The 19,261-nt window shown below is 39.2% G+C and overlaps 1 protein-coding gene across 3 annotated transcripts in view; it reads left to right on the forward strand.

Annotated features, from left to right (window-relative positions):
* The window catches only part of pip5k1ca (phosphatidylinositol-4-phosphate 5-kinase, type I, gamma a), an 81,561-nt gene extending 63,617 nt beyond the window's left edge, over positions 1-17,944 (forward strand). The window contains exons 14-18 of one of the 3 annotated variants that reach the window (XM_062039314.1): positions 2,208-2,240; positions 2,330-2,449; positions 6,252-6,498; positions 9,538-9,627; positions 14,561-17,944. In XM_062039314.1, the coding sequence (XP_061895298.1) occupies positions 2,208-2,240; positions 2,330-2,449; positions 6,252-6,498; positions 9,538-9,627; positions 14,561-14,563 (493 nt within the window). In that variant the 3' untranslated portion in view covers positions 14,564-17,944. Of the gene's footprint in view, positions 1-2,207; positions 2,241-2,329; positions 2,450-6,251; positions 6,499-6,591; positions 6,634-9,537; positions 9,628-14,560 lie in introns of all 3 variants that reach the window. The other 2 variants (XM_062039315.1, XM_062039316.1) reach the window with 2 other exon arrangements.
* Positions 17,945-19,261: the final 1,317 nt, after the last annotated feature.

A 19,261-nucleotide genomic window follows, 5' to 3' on the forward strand; every position in this document is an offset into this window, starting at 1 on the left:
AACACGTAGGTGTTTTTATGCAGGATTAATTTGTGGCATATTAAATATAAGCCTGGTTGTGTTGTGGCTAATAGAGTATATATATGTCTTGTGTTTATATACTGTTGTAGTCATTCCCAGCTGAATATCAGGTACCGTGAGTATGCAGCCTTGGCTGCTAAACATTTGATAGCTTGACCGTATGTGCGCGTCACGTACGTAACTTTTTAAAAATATATAAGCTTTATGAACCTTGGGTTAGGTGAACGGTCTTTTGGGCTGAGTGATTGTGTGTGTTGATCAGGTGTTTGAATTGTATTGGCGCGTTCTATGGAGCTAGGAGCTAGCAGAGGAGCTAGGAGCTAGCATAACAAACACGTAGGTGTTTTTATGCAGGATTAATTTGTGGCATATTAAATATAAGCCTGGTTGTGTTGTGGCTAATAGAGTATATATATGTCTTGTGTTTATTTACTGTTGTAGTCATTCCCAGCTGAATATCAGGTCACCCCCGGCTCTCACAGCATCTTCCCTATCTGAATAGCTTCCACTCCCCACTAGTCCTTCACTTGCACTTTACTCATCCACAAATCTTTCATCCTCGCTCAAATTAATGGGGAAATTGTCGCTTTCTCGGTCCGAATCTCTCTCACTTCATGCGGCCATCATTGTAAACAATAGGGAACTTTGCGTATATGTTCAATTGACTACGTCACGCTACTTCCGGTAGGGACAAGCCTTTTTTTATCAGATACCAAAAGTTGCGATCTTTATCGTCGTTGTTCTATACTAAATCCTTTCAGCAAAAATATGGCAATATCGCGAAATGATCAAGTATGACACATAGAATAGATCTGCTATCCCCGTTTTAATAAAAAAAAATTCATTTCAGTAGGCCTTTAACTTCATGTGCGTGATTATGATTGACGACACCTGTTGACTTCTCTGAGCCCATTTAAATAGGGCTCATGTGATGCAGTCATTAGACTCGGTTACAAACGCGACAATGGGAAAGTTAAAGGAACTCAGCACAGATCTGAAAAAACGAATCATTGACTTGAACAAGTCAGGAAAGTCCGTTGGAGCCATTTCAACGTCCCAAGAGCAACTGTGCAGACAATTGTTCATAAGTATAAAGTGCATGGCACAGTTTTGTCACTGCCACGATCAGGAAGAAAATGCAAGCTATCACCTGCTGCCGAGAGAAAATTGGTCAGGATGATCAAGAGTCAACCGAGAACCACCAAAAAGCAGGTCTGCAATGAATTGGAAGCTGCTGGAACACAGGTGTCAGTGTCCACAGTCAAGCGTGTTTTGCATCGCCATGGACTGAGAGGCTACCATGCAAGAAGGAAGCCCTTGCTCCAGAAGCGACACCTTAAGGCTCGTCTAAAGTTTGCTGCTGATCATATAGACAAAAATAAGACCTTCTGGAGGAAAGTTCTGTGGTCAGATGAAACAAACATTGAGCTGTTTGGCCACAATACCCAGCAATATGTTTGGAGGAGAAAGGGTGAGCCCTTCAATCCCAGGAACACCAATTCCTACCGTCATGCATGGTGGAGGTAGTATTATGCTCTGGGTTTGTCTTGCTGCCAAAGGAACTGGTGCTTTACAGAGAGTAAAAGGGACAATGAAAAAGGAGGATTACCTCCAAATTCTTCAGGACAACCTAAAATCATCAGCCCGGAGGTTGGGTCTTGAGGGCAGCTGGGTGTTCCAACAGGACAATGACCCCAAACACATGTCAATAGTGGTAAAGGAATGGCTAAATCAGGCTAGAATTAAGGTTTTAGAATGGCCTTCCCAAAGTCCTGACTTAAACGTGTGGACAATGCTGAAGAAACAAGTCCATGTCAGAAAACCAACAAATTTAGCTGAACTGCACCAATTTTGTCAAGAGGAGTGGTCAAAAATTCAACCAGAAGCTTGCCAGAAGCTTGTGGATGGCTACCAAAAGCGCCTTATTGCAGTGAAACTTGCCAAGGGACATGTAACCAAATATTAACATTGCTGTATGTATACTTTTCACCCAGCAGATTTGGTCACATTTTCAGTAGACGCATAATAAATTCATAAAAGAACCAAACTACATGAATGATTTTTGTGATTAATCTGATTAAAAAAACATAATTTGACAGCACTATCCATCCATCTTGTCATGTAAATGTATTTGTCTGTGTTTCTGTTTGGCCATATATTTTGACTGACATTACATTTACCTTCAGGAGGCACACCCAGTCTCTCAGCCATGATGTAAGGTAAGTGATACAATATCTCATATATTATGACTTGTGTTTGTGTTTTGGGTGAGGTGCTGTCATTTTCACCGTGTGTGTGACATGTGCAGGACCCAGGAAGAGCTACGTGTGCGCGAAGAGGACCAGCAGACTATCACAGTGGAGGTGGAGTTAAAGAGACGTGACAGTGAGCCCACCTTTTCCATCCCACAAGCTTCATCTGAACACAGGTACAGCAGCAGCACATTGTCACTATAGATTAGACTTTAAAGTGGAGCCTTTCAAGCAGGGATAATCAACTAAATTGTTTTGGGGGCCATATTTCCAGAAACCTAAAGACTTCTCCCTTCACTATTAGTCTTATTTTGTGTATTTTAGAGAACCAGCGTCTTCTACAATAAACATTTGATTCCGAGTTACGAGAGCGCTCTGCTTTTTTTGAGGATCTTTTGCAAAAAAACTATTGAGAGGTCATCTTTATGACAGCACTTAGCACTGTTTTAAGAATCTGCTGAAAAATGTGAGTGTCTAATTTTTTAAACTGAACTCGCAGGCCACCAGTTGAATAGCCCAAATGATGAAAAAAGAGGACATACAATGGAACCTTGAGGAACACTACCAGTATAACTAGATAAGTTAAACAAATGACGACTGACTGCATCTGAAGTAGATAAGCTACAGCAACACCTTAGTTACATAAATCACATTATGAAAAAATGTGCCACTGCCAAAAAAGGATGGAGCATGGAGGAACGCCTCAATTATGTAAAGTGCATCCGGAAAGTATTCACAGCACTTCACTTTTTCTACATGTTTTATGTTACAGCCTTATTCCAAAATGGAATAAATTAATTTTTGTCCTCAAAAGTCTACACACAATACACCATAATAACAATGTAAAGATATATTTAGCAAATTTATTACAAATAAAAAAAAATCACATTTACATAAGTACTGTATTCATAGCTATTGCTAAATACTTGGTTGCTGCACCTTTGGCAGCAATTACAGTCTCAAGTCTTTTTGAATACAAACTACTGCATGTCTTGAACTATAGGCAGTATTTAAATTCTTGGAATCTACACTTTTGAGTGATATTTAGCTAATTAAGATAATATACTGTACGTCACAGCAGCTCCAGGCAGACAAGACACCAAGCAGTATGGGCGGGGTTTGTGACTTAAATAATAAATATGGCAGTGACATGTTGGCATTTTTTTCCACAACTTGAGTTGATTTATTTTGGAAAACCTTGTTACATTGTTTAATGCATCCAGCGGGGCATCACAACAAAATTAGGCATAATAATGTGTTAATTCCACGACTGTATATATCGGTATCGGTTGATATCGGTATCGGTAATTAAGAGTTGGACAATATCGGAATATCGGATATCGACAAAGAAGCCATTATCGGACATCTCTAGTGTTTTACCTTTTGCGTTCATATTTCGCCACGTTATGTTGCATTTTGGTTTGATTGTAAAAGATGTCGATCAAGGAGGTGGTCTGAGAAGTAAAAGAAGACTGACGTTCATTAGTTGTTGATATTCAGTGTTTTATTGTTCATAGTTAGTATTGTAAATCCTACATTTTTTATTTAGTGAAAAAAATTCTAAATTCCATTCCGTTTTTTGAGGTGGTCTGTCATAACGTTATTAGCATTTTGTTATTATACAGCCCCCAGAGACATTTGTTCTCTGTGTGGCCCTCAAGTCAAAATAAATGGCCAGATCTGGTATATAGCAAAGGCTGTGAATACTTATGTACGTGTGATTTTTTTTATTTCTAATAAATTTGCAAAAAATAAATAAAAATCACATTGTCATTATGGGGTATTGTCTGTAGAAATACAAGGACATGCACGAATGTATTCCATTTTGCAATAAGGCTATAATGCCCCGTTTTACATTGCACACCAAATCAGATTTTTTTGCCCTCAATTGACCCAGACCTAATATTTTTTGCCAGTTTAAACGCTCCAAAGGGCTTCGAATCTGATCTTTTTGCATCGGATTCAGACCACATCAGGAGGTAGTCCAAATCCGATTGGAATCAAATGTGACTGCAGTCTAAACAGAAATGGGAAAAGATAAGAACCCTCCCAAATATATTACACATTATCAGTACCACGCCTTCCGCCCGAATGCAGCTGAGATAGGCTCCAGCGCCCCCCGCAACCCCAAAAGGGACAAGCGGTAGAAAATGGATGGCTGGATTATCATTATATTATATTAGTTCATGTAAAAAACCCTAATTTTTAAGGTGTGGCAACTTTTATTTTGCAAAGTAGTAGTTTTAGCGACTTCCTTGTTCATTTAGGGAATCGGGTCAACTTCATTTGTTTTTATTTTATCGAACTGTGCATGCAAGTGACGTTGAGGCCACGTTTGGGCCACATTGGAGCCTGTGCATGTTTATACTGGAGTCTGATCAAAATCGCATCTTACTTACTGTGTAAACAGTAAACTGGAAAAAATTTTAATTAAAAAAAATCAGATTTGGGCCACCTTGGCTTGTAATGTAAATGTAATCAAAATGTGAATACTTTCCGAATGCACTTTAAATCACACATTTTGACCTCAATGTTCTATGTTTGTTAGCAATGTTAAAATGTAAATGCAAGAATCTGCTGATGTGTTTACAGTTCTATACAACAGGTGCACTCCTAGTGTTTTTAGGAATTTACCGCAAAAATGTTTGTCTCCCAAGTTTTTAATAGAACTCGAGAGCCGGTAAAATGTCTCCCGGCTGCCAGTTGAACAGCCTTGCTTTAGGGTCACACAGCTAAGGTCGTACAATTCAGAATTCCACCACTTTTTCCATGCCAAACTTGAGTTTTACAATATTTGTAAATTAAATGAAACAGATTATTTTAATTATTTTCCATAATCATCCCGAGTGCAGCTGGGATAGGCTCCAGCGACCCCGAGAGGGACAAGCGGTAGAAAATGGATGGATGGATGGATGGATATTCTAATAGCTCTGGTTGTCCACTGGACAGTGAAAAATAGTGTGCTCAACATTATACCTAATGCATTACATTCTGTCAACATACGGTATATTTGACCTCAGTATGGAGTAAATATTATGAAGGGGCTGCAGTGAGGCCCCATGACCCTAATAGTGCTGCCGACATGTAAAAAGGTGCACATACAATTTTTAGTGAAAGCTGAGTCTTTCTCAACTGTGACACAGCTGGTGGGGAACCAGTTACGAGATGTAGGGCAGTGGGACAGCGAGTCCTGAGGCAGCTCTGATAAAGCTGACCTGATTTGTGGCACATTTTGACCTAATCTAGTTTTTTAATTAAAGCTCTGTTGGAGTGCTCATATTTTGAAGGGAAACCGGGTTACAATCACTTTACATTGTAATTAATAATCACGTTGGCAGGTCTCTTTGTTAGTGGGAGGATCAGTGTGGACTGGAGGTTTGTTGGGGGTAACCAACTGAAATAAAAGGTCTGATACAAAGAAGCGGTGGCGAGACATATGGCCTTCGGCCCTCGATGAAACTTCTATCAGAGCTAGACAGTGGTAGGATTTCCACGATTTAACCTAACAAAATGACCTGAATCTGCTCGGCAGCATCTGACTCACCTGCTGGGAAATGGGTTTGATGAGAGAAGATAGGTTTGTAGTAGAACAAAGACAGAACTTAAAGACATAAGAATACAGTAGGTACAACTATTGTATTGGAAATGATTACAGTACATTGTGCAGGTTTACCTAATGTTGTGGCTAGTGTGCTTTTCCTATGCCAAGAAAAATAATAAAGAAAGACTGAAGACAACCTTGCTACGCTTTTATTCATGCAGCCAATCAGATGGAGAATGGGCTTTTTTGCTTTGATGGTCAACAAGGAACTAATCTTCAATATAAGAGCAGATAAGGCAGCGAGGATGTGAATAAATCTGTGTTTACAGTTAGCCAGCGACAAACAACAAAGGATGTCTACACACAACAGCCAACTTATTTAAAGCGCAAACATGTTGCTCCACTACACACCACATGCTTCCTCTTCTTTCCCATAGTGAGGCTCAAGAAGACGAAGCTGCTGCAGCACCTGCCGTTACTTCTCCAGTCTTTGAGGCGTCGCCCGCTCCGCCATGCAAGGCAGCCGTAGACGCTCCATCCAGTCCCAAATTGGAAGCAGCGGCGGTGGCGACCGCAGTGGTGGTAGTGGAAGCAGACAGGTCCCGCCACATGTCAGGCTCAGGGTGCACCAGCCAGGCTTCGGTGGATGACGACGAAGACGCGCCAGTCACCGACATCTACTTTGTAAGAAGATGCACTTTACACATTAACTAATCATTACATCTTGTTGTGTCTTCACATCTTGTTGAGGCTGAGCTGGGTTATGCTCTCCCACAGACTTGTTGACGGGTAGCCTAGTGGGCATGGACATTCAGGCCGGTATGAGAGTGCGTGCAGTATGCAGTGCATTTAATTACACACTGACGGAGTGATAACAGCATGTGGCCTGCATTCTTCCACACTTACTGGCGGTTTTTGTCAGCAATATGTGTCCATATAACCTGTGTATGAGCACCAAATGTGAGATAAATCTCCCTGCACTTTTTAAAGGGGTCATATTATGATTTTTTTTGTACATTTCAAACACTTCTTTGTGGTCTACATAACATGTAATGGTGGTTCTTTGGTCAACATTTTGCATAGATTTTACTGACATCTTCAAACTCCTTTCTGGCTGTCTCTTCAGAATGCACCGTTTTGTGGGAGGTCTTATTTATGTACTAAAGCCATTCTCCAGGCCAAGCCCCCTTCGACTGCGTCTCGACCCCATTAGCCATTTTGCAGTTTTAGTGCTTCCATATTGTGTCTAGTGTCTATTAACAGATATAAGTTCGAACGATACGCTACTTTGTATAAGAAATGGCAACAGCTGAGGATTTTAGCGTGCATCTGCCCCACAAGAGCATAGCGTAAGAGAAGGAATTTATTAACTACAACTTTGGACTACAACTGAATACAGTGGCGGACTCGGGCTAAGCTCTACGGGTAAATGAGATCTTTTCTGACGTAACTACGGCAAAATATGTCACAATCATCTCAAATTCCGAACAGCTCGTTTGGAAAGAGGCAAAAGTGTTTAATTAATATCTCCGCCACACCTCCATGGTTTGGATTAAATTTTTGGGGGTTATCAATACACAAAAAACAAGTGCCAACAGGTAAGAAAAGTTGGTTTTGCATAATACGAGGTGCTCAAACGGTCGCTTATGAAGTTCCATGTTTCCATGACATGAAGGTAAAACCTTCTTCATCATGGACATCATCTATGACGCGCCTCGACAAATCCGCCACTTGAATATACTGTAAATAAATGATAAATGGGTTATACTTGTATAGCGCTTTTCTACCTTCGAGGTACTCAAAGCGCTTTGACACTATTTCCACATTCACCCATTCACACACACATTCACACACTGATGGCGGGAGCTGCCATGCAAGTCCCTAACCACGACCCATCAGGAGCAAGGGTGAAGTGTCTTGCTCAAGGACACAACGGACGTCACGAGGAGGTTGGGTGGGGGTTGAACCAGGAACCCTCAGGTTGCTGGCACAGCCACTCTCCCAACCGCGCCACGCCGTCCCCCTGTATATGCGCACCACTTTATAGAAAGCAGGCTTTGCCACACGGCTTAATATAAAGCCTAGCACTCTGCTATGTTGGACGAGTGCAGAGTTACATTTATATGTCAAACTGCAATACTTTTTAGCATTTGGCAAACACAGCAAAATTAGCATAAAAGCTGCAGACATAAAATGGCATATTTCCAGTTGGGCTTACCAAAGCACTTTTAAACTCTCTGAATTCCAATATCAGATTGAGCCACTTTTAATGCAATATTGTGGGACCTTTGAGATGTATTTTGAAATACTTAAAAAATAGTATATTTTACAACCTTTTAAGGAGTTTACCCAGACAAAGATTTTATTTACAAGTACCTACAGCACTCAATTTAATGAAGCGCTGTATCAGAAATTCTGCCTTTGTAAAGATAATATTAATACTTTTGATTTTTTTGTGGTTGAAGAACTGCACTTCATCATATCTGAAGGTGTCTGATATCTTTACTTTTTTTCATACATACATACCTCTCGCAGTTCTACACAACCACAATAACAAACATTGACAGTTACAAGGGACACGTCAATAATATGTTGTGCGGGCATACCTACAATGTTATCATCTCGTGGCATCTGTGTTTGTGCGTTTGAGTCATGAAGCAACAAACAAAGGGGATGTCTCTTTTCCATTCTCACCTCAGCATGTGGGCAACTCATGTCTCCTCCACTCCCTCCTCCTTTTCTTCTCACTTCGTTTGTCCATTTGTCATCATCCGCCGTTTTTGTCAGTTCCCCAATGGAAGGACGTGGGTGGTCTCCCTCTCCGACAGAGGGGCAAGTGGCTGTCCAGCTGGCCAGTAAGTGAGTTACATGGGTCTAGAAAGTGGCAGCTAAGCCAGTGTGCTAGAATAGATTGGTGTTGTTTTGTTTTTTGGCATTGGTAAGACCTAGCTTGTTGCTACATGAAGTTGACTAGAAGGTGGTGTATGTTAGTGGAACCCCCATAGTTCAACACAGCATATTTGTGTTCTCTTTTTCTCTTTGTGCAGCATTAACACTTTGTGTGAGTTTGTTCGTAACTGTGAAATGTTGGAACGCCATAAACCAAGGACCACCTGTAGATGTGGTCAATGTACTTTGTGTGTGTGTCTTTAACCCAATAACATTTTACAGCTGCCACCACCTCTTATACGTTAAGGGCTGTTCTACAATAGAAGGATTCAGGACCCACACATGCGTCGAACGTGTGCATGTTGTAAATGAAAACCAACATCTGACATTTAAACGACCATGCATTCTCGGCTTTCTCCCCATCTCTGCCTCCCCCTCCTCTCCTTCTTCATCCTCCTTGGCTGGTGGAGGAACACATCACTCACACTGCACACTTCCCTTGACCTCTTAGTAGCTCCTCCTATTGGGCTCGGCAACATATGACTCGGCACATTATGTGATTCCTGCTACTTCTAACTATCATTTGCATCCACACAGTCTTGGAAGAATTTATACTAAATTGTCCCCCATCACATTTAAAAGTTTCCAGTATTTCTGGACAACACATCCCTCCTTTATGCATCCCTAACTTTCATTTCCTGTCTTGTCTTTTCTTCTCCTGCGATCTCCTGCATCTTTCTCCTGCCTGCCACCGCCGCTTATCTCTGTGCCACTGGCCTCTCCTCTGTCCCTCTGGCTCCCTCTGCTGTGGTTGGCGTGTAAAATAAAAACCAGCCTCCAGAGGACAGGACCTGGGTGTACTCTCCGCTACACTATGGCTCAGAGTCTAAGGCCCTGCCAGATGGAGATTGGGAAAGAGAGACAGTAAGTGAGAAGCATCTGATTAAATAATTAAATTCACAGTGCAGGAAAACCCTTCAGAGGGGTAACTTTAGGGTAGTTAATGCTTCTCAAGTCCATGAAATCCTCCCTTACATTGCAGCTTTCATCCCTCATTTGGTAGTCTGGTGCAAATGGTCTCCAGGTGTGACCATTCAGTGCACGACCAGCCATTCTGTGTTCCTCCAACAATAGGCCGCATGCGTTATGCCATGTCTTGTCATGCCCATGCTGATAGGTCACATGCACGCAAAACGGGCTAAAAGCATCGCATACAAACAAATAATCAAAATGTGGGTTCTGGAATGGTCAAGCCGGAGTCCAGACCTGAAAATCTTTGCGGTGACATGAAGGGGGACTTTGCACAATCTAACAAGTAGTAGTGCTCTTCTGAGGAAGGGTTGACAAATATTTTCACTTCAAGATGTAAACTCATAAAGCAAAGTGGACATCAACAGTTTAGGTGGGCAGACTTGGTACTACTTTTTAGATTATTCCCTCTCTCTGACAGATGTGTATCTTTAGCCAAGGAATTTTACAAGTTTAACATATTTCTTTTGAAGAAAGGTTTGAAATAAGTCTTTGAATACAGTGCAGCCTCCAAAGTCCAACCAAATTGGTGCCTTTTATGTACCAGATGTTAATTAGTGGTATAGTATTTATTTGTGAAGTTTCTAGTTTGTGCAAATGTATTTGTGCCCTATTATATTTTCTTTATACGTGGACCTCCAAAGTTGGACATGCTGGTTGACTTCCAAGTTAATTCAAAATCGTTTTACTGAGAATCTGTTCCAACTTGTCATAGAACCTTTATTAACCGTACAAGCAATGCTCGCAGTAGCACACTTTAAAGTCATACTACTGTAAGGTAACAACATGTAATGGAGAGGAAACAGGACATTAATTGTTTTTCAGTAAAGTTAAGTTTCTGGTTCTATGGTTATCATCACACTTTTCATATTAATGGTACTTTTCTTTGGTGACAAAACAAAAAACAGCAAATCGAGCTAAAGGAAAAGGTGAAACACACTGTGTAGTTAAAACTTTAGATTATCAATGAGCTGAAGTCTAATGAGATTTGCTGACAAAACGCAGGATGACCGTTTGAACTCCAAATTGCACAGTGCATTCAGAAAGTACTCCCAGCGTTTCACTTTTTCCACGTTTTATGTTACAGCCTTATTTCAAAATGGAATACATTAATTTTTGTCCTCAAAATTCTACAGACAATACCCCGTAATGAAAATTTGATTTTTTTTTATATTTGTCAATGTATTAAAAATAAAAAACACGTGTATTCACAGCCTTTGCTTAATACTTTGTTGATGCACCTCTGGCAGCAATTACAGCCTGAAGTCTTTTTGAATACGATGCCATAAGCTTGGCACACCTATCATTGGGCAGTTTCACCCATTCCTTTTTGCAGCATCTCTCAAGTTCCATCAGGTTGGATAGGAAGCGTTGGTTTTCATCCAGGATGCCTCTGTACATTGCTGCATTCATCTTAGTCCAGTCAGGCAAGTGACCAAGAACCCGATGGTCACTCTGTCAGAGCGACAGCATTCCTTTGTGGAGAGAGGAGAACCTTCCAGAAGGACAAACATCTGCAACAATCCACCAATCATTCAGGCCTGTATGGTAGAGTAGCCAGACGGAAGCCATTTCTTAGTAAAAATGTTGCCAATATGCACCTGAAAGACTGATCTCAGACCATGAGAAAGAAAGAACTCTGGTCTGATGAGACAGAGATTGAACTCTTTGGCGTGAATGCACCATCATCATCACCAGGCTAATGCCATCCCTACAGTGAAGCATGGTGGTGGCAGCATCATGCTGTGGGGATGTTTTTCAGCGGCAGGAACTTGGAGACTAGACAGGATAGAGGGAAAGATGAACGCAGCAATGTACAGAAACATCCTGTATGAAAACCAACGCTTCCCATCCAACCTGAAGGAGCTTGAGAGGTGCTGCAAAGAGGAATGGGCGAAACTGCCCAAAGATATGTGTGCCAAGCTTGTAGCATTGTATTCAAAAAGACTTGAGGCTGTAATTGCTGCCAAAGGTGCATCAACAAAGTATTGAGCAAAGGCTATAAATACTTAGGTGGATGTGATTTTTGTTTTGTTTTTATGTTTAATAAATTAGCAACTTTTTTTAAAACCCCTTTTTACAATGTCGTTGTGGGGTATGATATTTAGAATTTTGAGGACAAAAATGAATTTATTCCATTTTGGAATAGGGCTGTAACATAAAATGTGGAAAAACTGAGGCACTGTGAATAAAGGGGTTTCGATTTTTTTACATTTCCCACAATGCATTGCTGATATCCATATTAAAGGGCGGAAGTTAGTGAAAAGCTTATTGTCTACGATAATTTATCCAATAATATTCATACTGGCGACGACGTGTGCCATTGTCAACTGCCACAATCGAGGTGGAAGGAATAAACCTAGCTTGTATCGCACTCCTAAACATATTTCTGGACAAACTGAAGCAACTGCAAAGAGAAGTTTTTGATTGATTGATTGAAACTTTTAATAGTAGATTGCACAGTGAAGTACATATTCCGTACAATTGACCACTAAATGGTAACACCCGAATAAGTTTTTCAACTTGTTTAAGTCGGGGTCCACTTAAATTGATTCATGATACAGATATATACTATCAGATCTGTATACTATCATCACACAAGCTAACGGGGAAGACGAGCATGGATTGCTACAATCAACCAAGATGTGACGCGCTGACGACCTCGTGTTTGTTCGGACATTTTGTAGGTAAAAAAGAATCTAAAAATAAATAACAGCCCCACTTTGCATTCACTTGGTGTGCTTGGTTGAAGAACTTTGATAGTAGTTGAATTAATCAAAAATAGTACTTATCTTAACCGGATTGTAGCCTCCACATAAAACAAAAGTGCAGTTACGTGAGAACAGCATTCTCTCAATCTTGCCTTACAGTCACAGGGTGCTGAGATAACATCAGATTTGTTATCCGTGATTATCCAGCGTGTCAAACTTGGGTGGGATCATTTCTGAGAGTCCATTACTCTCGGCTAGCCTGATGACAAGATGTCCATACATAAACATCGAACAAAGCCGCCATAGCTATTTTGACTCTTATGATTCTGAAAGTCTTTCAAAGTATACAATGGGCTGGGTTGAACAATTAGGTAGTTCACAAAGTCCGTGTAGAGACATCGGGGAAGATTTCGCGCATGTTCTCTCTCTCTGCTCTACTCAGACTTGTTGATCTTGTACGGATTACTCCCTATAACGACGAAGGGACTTCTTATCTAATGACTCACATTATTTCTTTGTCATATGACAGCCGGTGCAATGTTATTTTCCACTGAATAGTTCGGGATTAATACGTGTAGCTCTATCTTGAATGATAACGCTTGACCTTCAAAATGGCTGCCGCGATTCACTTTTGGGAAAAACCGAAATCCCTCTATACCAGGCCTGGGCCATTATTTTGGACTCCAGGGACCAAATTTAGAGGAAAAAAATGTCTGGGGGCCGGTATATCTGATTTTTAGGAACCCTAATACAAAACCTCACAATAATGTCTGATTGAATGCTAAAAACGTTATGACAGACCGCCTTAAAAAACGGAAGGGAATTTTTTTTTTTTTTACTGAATGACATACCCAGAATGTACATGAAAATCAAGAATATGGGTTTTACAATATTAACTATGAAGGATAAAACACTGAATATTGACAACATATGAATGTCACACACCCTCTCCATAGACATATTTTACAATCGAGCGAAACGCAACAAAAAGGCAACAAAAACAGCGAAATATGAACGCGGAAAAACAAAAAAATCCCACCTACAATCTGATATATCAGTGGTTTTCAACCTTTTTCCAGTGATGTACCCCCTGTGAACATTTTTTTAATTCAAGTACCCCTTAATCAGAGCAAAGCATTTTTGGTTGAAAAAAAAGAGATAAAAAAGTAAAATGCAGCACTATGTCATCAGTTTCTGATTTATTAAATTGTATAACAGTGCAAAATATTGCTCATTTGTTGTGGTCTTTCTTGAACTATTTGGAAAAAAAGATATAAAAATAACTAAAAACTTGTTGAAAAATAAACAAGTGATTCAATTATAAATAAAGATTTCTACACATAGAAGTAATCATCAACTTAAAGTGCCCTCTTTGGAGATTGTAATAGAGATCCATCTGGATTCATGAACTTAATTCTAAAAATTTCTTCACAAAAAAATAAGTCTTTAACATCAATATTTATGGAACATGTCCACAAAAAATCTAGCTGTCAACACTGAATATTGCATTGTTGCATTTCTTTTCACAGTTCTTTTTGACAGACATTTTTTAAAAATCTCACGTACCCCTTGGCATACCTTCAAGTACCCCCAGGGGTATGCGTACCCCCATTTGAGAACCACTGCGATATATCACTAAGCTTTAGAACTTTGTTGTAAAAATCTCCTTCCGCGTCTGTCCCTGACACCCGCATTTCAGGCTGGCCGCTCTGGAAACACTCTGTGGAAACGCTCCCCACCCACACTGCTTGGTGCCTCGTCTGAGCTGCTGTGACTTAGTAAAAACTAATTAGATTACCATAGTAACTAGTATATCATGCAAAAGCGCAGATTCCAACCATTGAAATACTTTGTATAGTTCAAGACTTACGGTCATTTAAAAACATCCCTGCACATCATAATGGCAGCTACAGTTTCCATATTAAAGATCTAAAAATATTATTTGGGAATGTACAGCGGCCCCCGGGCCTTAATTTGCCCAGGTCTGCTCTATACTTTCCGGATGCACTGCATGACTTTTGGAGGTTCCTCTGTATCTATCCATCTTGCTATCTGTTTATGTATTAGTTCATATTATGCATTAAGTGTCTCACCTGTCCACTGTGTGTCTCCAACAGTAAACCCTGTTCTGTGACTGAAAGGCGTGAAGATCTCAGCAGTGAGGGGTTATCCACCTGAAGTCTAAACCTCCTCAACGGTAGCAGCGGATTTCTTTTTGTCTCAAGAGGAGATTTGAAACCCAAACTAAGAGGCAAAGTGACTGGAATACCAGAAAAGGGTAGGCGAGGAGGGGACGTGAGGAAAAACTGCAGCCCTTGCCATATGGTACTTGTGTTTACGTGTGACATAGTGCAAGTGACGTTGTATGTGATATGTTTGGCGTGACACACCACACTAACCTTTGTTGTCTTGCACATGAACTCAATTTAACAAACCCATCTTTTTCGTCCCTTGTGCATCTATGGGGCAGCCATATTGGAGTAGTGTGGCTTTCCAGAGTAATGTAATAGTAGTGGTGGCTCGGGAGGTTCAGTGGCCGCAGGGATCCCGGTTCAAATTCCTTTCACTGCCGTTGTGTCCTGGGCAAGACACTTCACCCACTTCGCCCACACATGGAAGCTTCAAGATGCTGATGTATGACCCGGATCTGGTCCACAGGCGCCCACTGCACCTCAAGAAGATGGGTCGGATGGAGAGACACCTTTTTCTGTGCATCGTATATGTGATCAAGTCCAATTCATATCAGTGATACTATATTTGCACACAACCTGTACCTCTCCAATATGGCAGCCGCATGCACGTGCATACATTGCCAAAGGGCATGGGGAAGTCATGGCCAATCAAGTCACCTAACATTTCCAGAACTGGTTGTTAAGGACATAAATCTTTATATTTCTTTCATTTCAACTGTTTTGTAGTCATTTTAATTTGACAGTTATTATATACAATTATACAGTGAACTGATATTTATTTCTTCAAAATGTTCTGGTACTTTTTTTTTTCCTTACCTTTTTGTATCTTTTTATCCAAAGAACCTTGATTATTTTTAAAGGCACCTGTGAGGGATGAATCAGACTCATGAAAAATCCATATTTTCTCAAATCGTGGCCCTAACAAATAATAATAATAATAAGCGCATATCCTCTAAAAGTTGAGCTTTTTTCAAGTGAAAAAAGGTTGACACACAATTATCGGACTTTAAAAAGTTGACTGCTGAAGCTATGGAACAATGTTGTTAACCAAAAGAGCAGCACCTACCAAGTCACGTAAACGGTAACTCCGATAAAGTCTCAAGACAGACTGCGTGTTGTCGTTCCTTGCGCACTTCCGATTAGTGTTCTAGTAGATTAAAAGGTGGTCGCTCCACAATGTGGTGTCCATATTCATTTATATTTTGTGACGAATATCTAACATTTGCAAACTTAAGACAATTTGAGTGAATAACCCTTTTTTATTGTATTATAAAAAGGCATTTGTCCAAATGCCTTACCTCTAATAGACTCCTAGTAATCTCTGCAGGTGAGTCACTAAATGCCACTGGCCACTATTTGTACAAAATACTGTAAAAGTGAAGTTGTTTAAAAGTATTATCAAAAAAACCTGCCCTGACAATTACCCAGTCCTCTCTGCAGTTATGTAAATAAACCACTATGGCTACTATATGAGAAAATCCGCTTATACCTGTCCCATTATAGTCTTCCAGCCTGACTCCTTTTTCGGTCAATCCCCCACACATCACTATGGAGTTTTTCCATCCACTTTTAGTGGAAGGTAAGCTAATCAAGCTGATGTTTCTACCATGCGGTTGCCCTAAACTGCACCAGGTAGATCTCTCTCTGTAGACGTAGCACATCAGTCGTAGAATTTGCAGTCCAAAATAGTCTTAGATGTCTACAGTTAGCTGTTCGCTTCATAGTATATGAATGAACACGGAGAAAACGCAGTAGTTTTGAAAAAGGATTGTATGTTGTTCGACTAACCGTAATGAGTAGGACCTGAAGTTGGCGGCCAAAAAGAACATGCATCGTATGAGACGTGTGTTGGATAAATAGTGCACAAATAATTAGACATTTGTTTTTAAGATGTGTCTCTAGATTAAGTCAATCAACAACTATTTGCATACTTTAAACCTCTTCATCATTTTTTTTTTCTTGACAGTGGAACCTCCCAAGTCAAACAGCATAAAAGTTGTGAAGTTCTACCAAAATTGTGTGACGATAACCAGAGAAGCAGATGGAAAACGGTGGGTCGTCCTATATATGGGGGTCTAGAGATGTATAAACGGATTACTACTAGTCCTTTATTTTTGTCGCAAATGATAGTTTTCCAAGAATGATTCTTGAACAGGGTGCTAATATATCTTCATTCAGGGTTGTCTTAGGGTCAATGCAGTTGCATCCACAAAATAACATTACAAAACACACGCTAGTGGAAATAACTTTTAGCTAAACAGATAATGCCAACTAAAACGTTTTACTGGTTATGGTCTCCAAAAGATACATTTTACTATATTTTAGTTTTACTATACAGTCATAATTCAATTATATGACAGTTAGGAATGTTACAATGTTGCTTTAAACATTATCTCCACGGTTAGTGAAAGTGTCATAGTTGCCACAGTTAGATCTTGGAACAGATTATTTACATTCTGAATGTTTTGAGACGAGACCAACTTGTGTGACTTTGGAGGTTCCAGTGTATTTTCATCGACTCTCACAAATGGTGCACTCGGTTCGAAGAGTACGTTTTATCTGTAACAGAGGCCAGTTTGTTGCTCCTGGTGTGTAATCAATCTGCTGTCATCAGATGGAGAACATAGCAATATTTCTTTCATTTTATTTGATTTCAATTGCCTTACTATGGAAGAAAATGTAAATATAGTACCATTGTTTATTCATATATTGTCTTTTTTTCAGCTGTGCAGTCATATTTATTTTTCTTTCTCATAGTTGTGCTCCCGGAAATGTGTACATACAAATTATAAATACATATATAAAGATATAAAAATATATATTTTCCATCGAAATTGGAGAATATTATTTTTGTTTGGTTTTATTTTTGCTGCTCGATTAGAGATAATTTACGGAGTCATATTCGCCAGTGTGTTTACTGAGAAGCAGCATTTAAAGTGTGTGACCACGTCACGGCTGTTTGTTTGTAAAACGAACCAAAAAGATGTGTTGGTTTTACTGTACATGCAAACCAGTAGGGATTCTTCCAAAGTGTTCAAGCTGTGTTGTGTGTGTTTAGTGTGTGTTTTCAATTTGCCGTGTGCTCCCCTCTTCCAATTGGAAGAGCCCTTTACAGAGACATAGCATGGTTTCAAAATGAATAATGCAGATCAGAAATGTGTATTTATGTATATCTGTGTATATTCATCTATTTATACCAGAGGATAAATAGATGACTGTAAGTGTGTGTGCGTGTGTGTGTACATGTGTATGTTTGGACTCAATCAGAATGAATAGAAAATAAAGCAGTTCTATGAATTGTCCAACGCACACCATGTGAGAAGTGGTTTTATTGAGAGAAAAGCAAACAACAAACAGAAAAGTGATGATCCCTTTTTGGGTTTTCAAGTGGATCCTTTTAAACTTTTTAACGGTCCGCGGCACATTCTAAAATTACTATAAAAAAATGTTTTTAAAACATTAAAAACGTGTAATAAAAAAGCAAATGATGCAATGTTGAAATGCAGGCTATTTTTTCTTTAAAGCTGTCATTGCTCAAACAATAATAATGAATCGAAATCAATGGTAAACATTATTGACCTGTTCAAGGCTCCAATTACTACACTCCAATAATTCCACTTTGAAATATTATTTAGGGAACATGTTGCATATTTTGTGTTTGACACAAAAAGCTAAAGTTTTCCTTGATAAAAAAAAGGGCATAAAACATACAAATGTAAAAATTAAAAAACAACAATGAATGGATATATCTGAAGTTGATCTACATTCGAGAGACTTATGCGTTGAAAGTATAAACAAAATATGACTTATTTTTAACACTTATGAGTGGGACCCTTTTGGATCCCAAATACTTTCATTGAGATGTAACGTGTAATTACTCAAAAAATAATAAAGAATTAAGATCAATGTTGTTTGGAATTACTTTACATTAAATATTCCACTTTGACATTTTTTAGGGGGAAAATATTGCAAAAAAACGGGGTTTTTTGGCAAAAAGGGCATAAAACAACAAAAATGTTTTTACTTAATATTGATAAATAGACCTGAAGTTGATTTCGATTTTAATTGCTGAATAATATAAATAAAAAACTATATATATAAGACAAATTTTTAACTTCTTTATGACTTAGACTTTTCTGGGTCCCCAAAACCAAACTTGGGGGGAACTCTAAAGGTTAAAAATAAATATATATATATATATATACTTTATATATATATTTATATGTATGTATGTACAGGGGCGCCGAAAAGGGGGGGTAAAGGAGACGGATTCTATAGGGCCCATGACGGAGGGGGGCCCAGAGAGGCCCCTAATGATGATGAAATTATAATGTTGCCGCTGTGTTGGGGGCCCTGTAAAGATTCTTTTCATGGGGCCCAAAATCCCTAGCGGCGCCCCTGTGTGTATATATATATATATATATATATATATATATATATATATATATATATATATATATATATATATATATATATATATATATATATATATATATATATATATATATATATATATATATATATATATGTTTTCCGTATATATGTGTATATATATGTATATATACAATATGTGTGTGTATATATATATATATACACATGTGTGTATGTGTGTATATATATACATAT

The sequence above is a fragment of the Entelurus aequoreus genome, linkage group LG27 (assembly GCF_033978785.1).
Source record: "Entelurus aequoreus isolate RoL-2023_Sb linkage group LG27, RoL_Eaeq_v1.1, whole genome shotgun sequence".
In the NCBI taxonomy this organism is placed as follows: Eukaryota; Metazoa; Chordata; class Actinopteri; order Syngnathiformes; family Syngnathidae; genus Entelurus; species Entelurus aequoreus.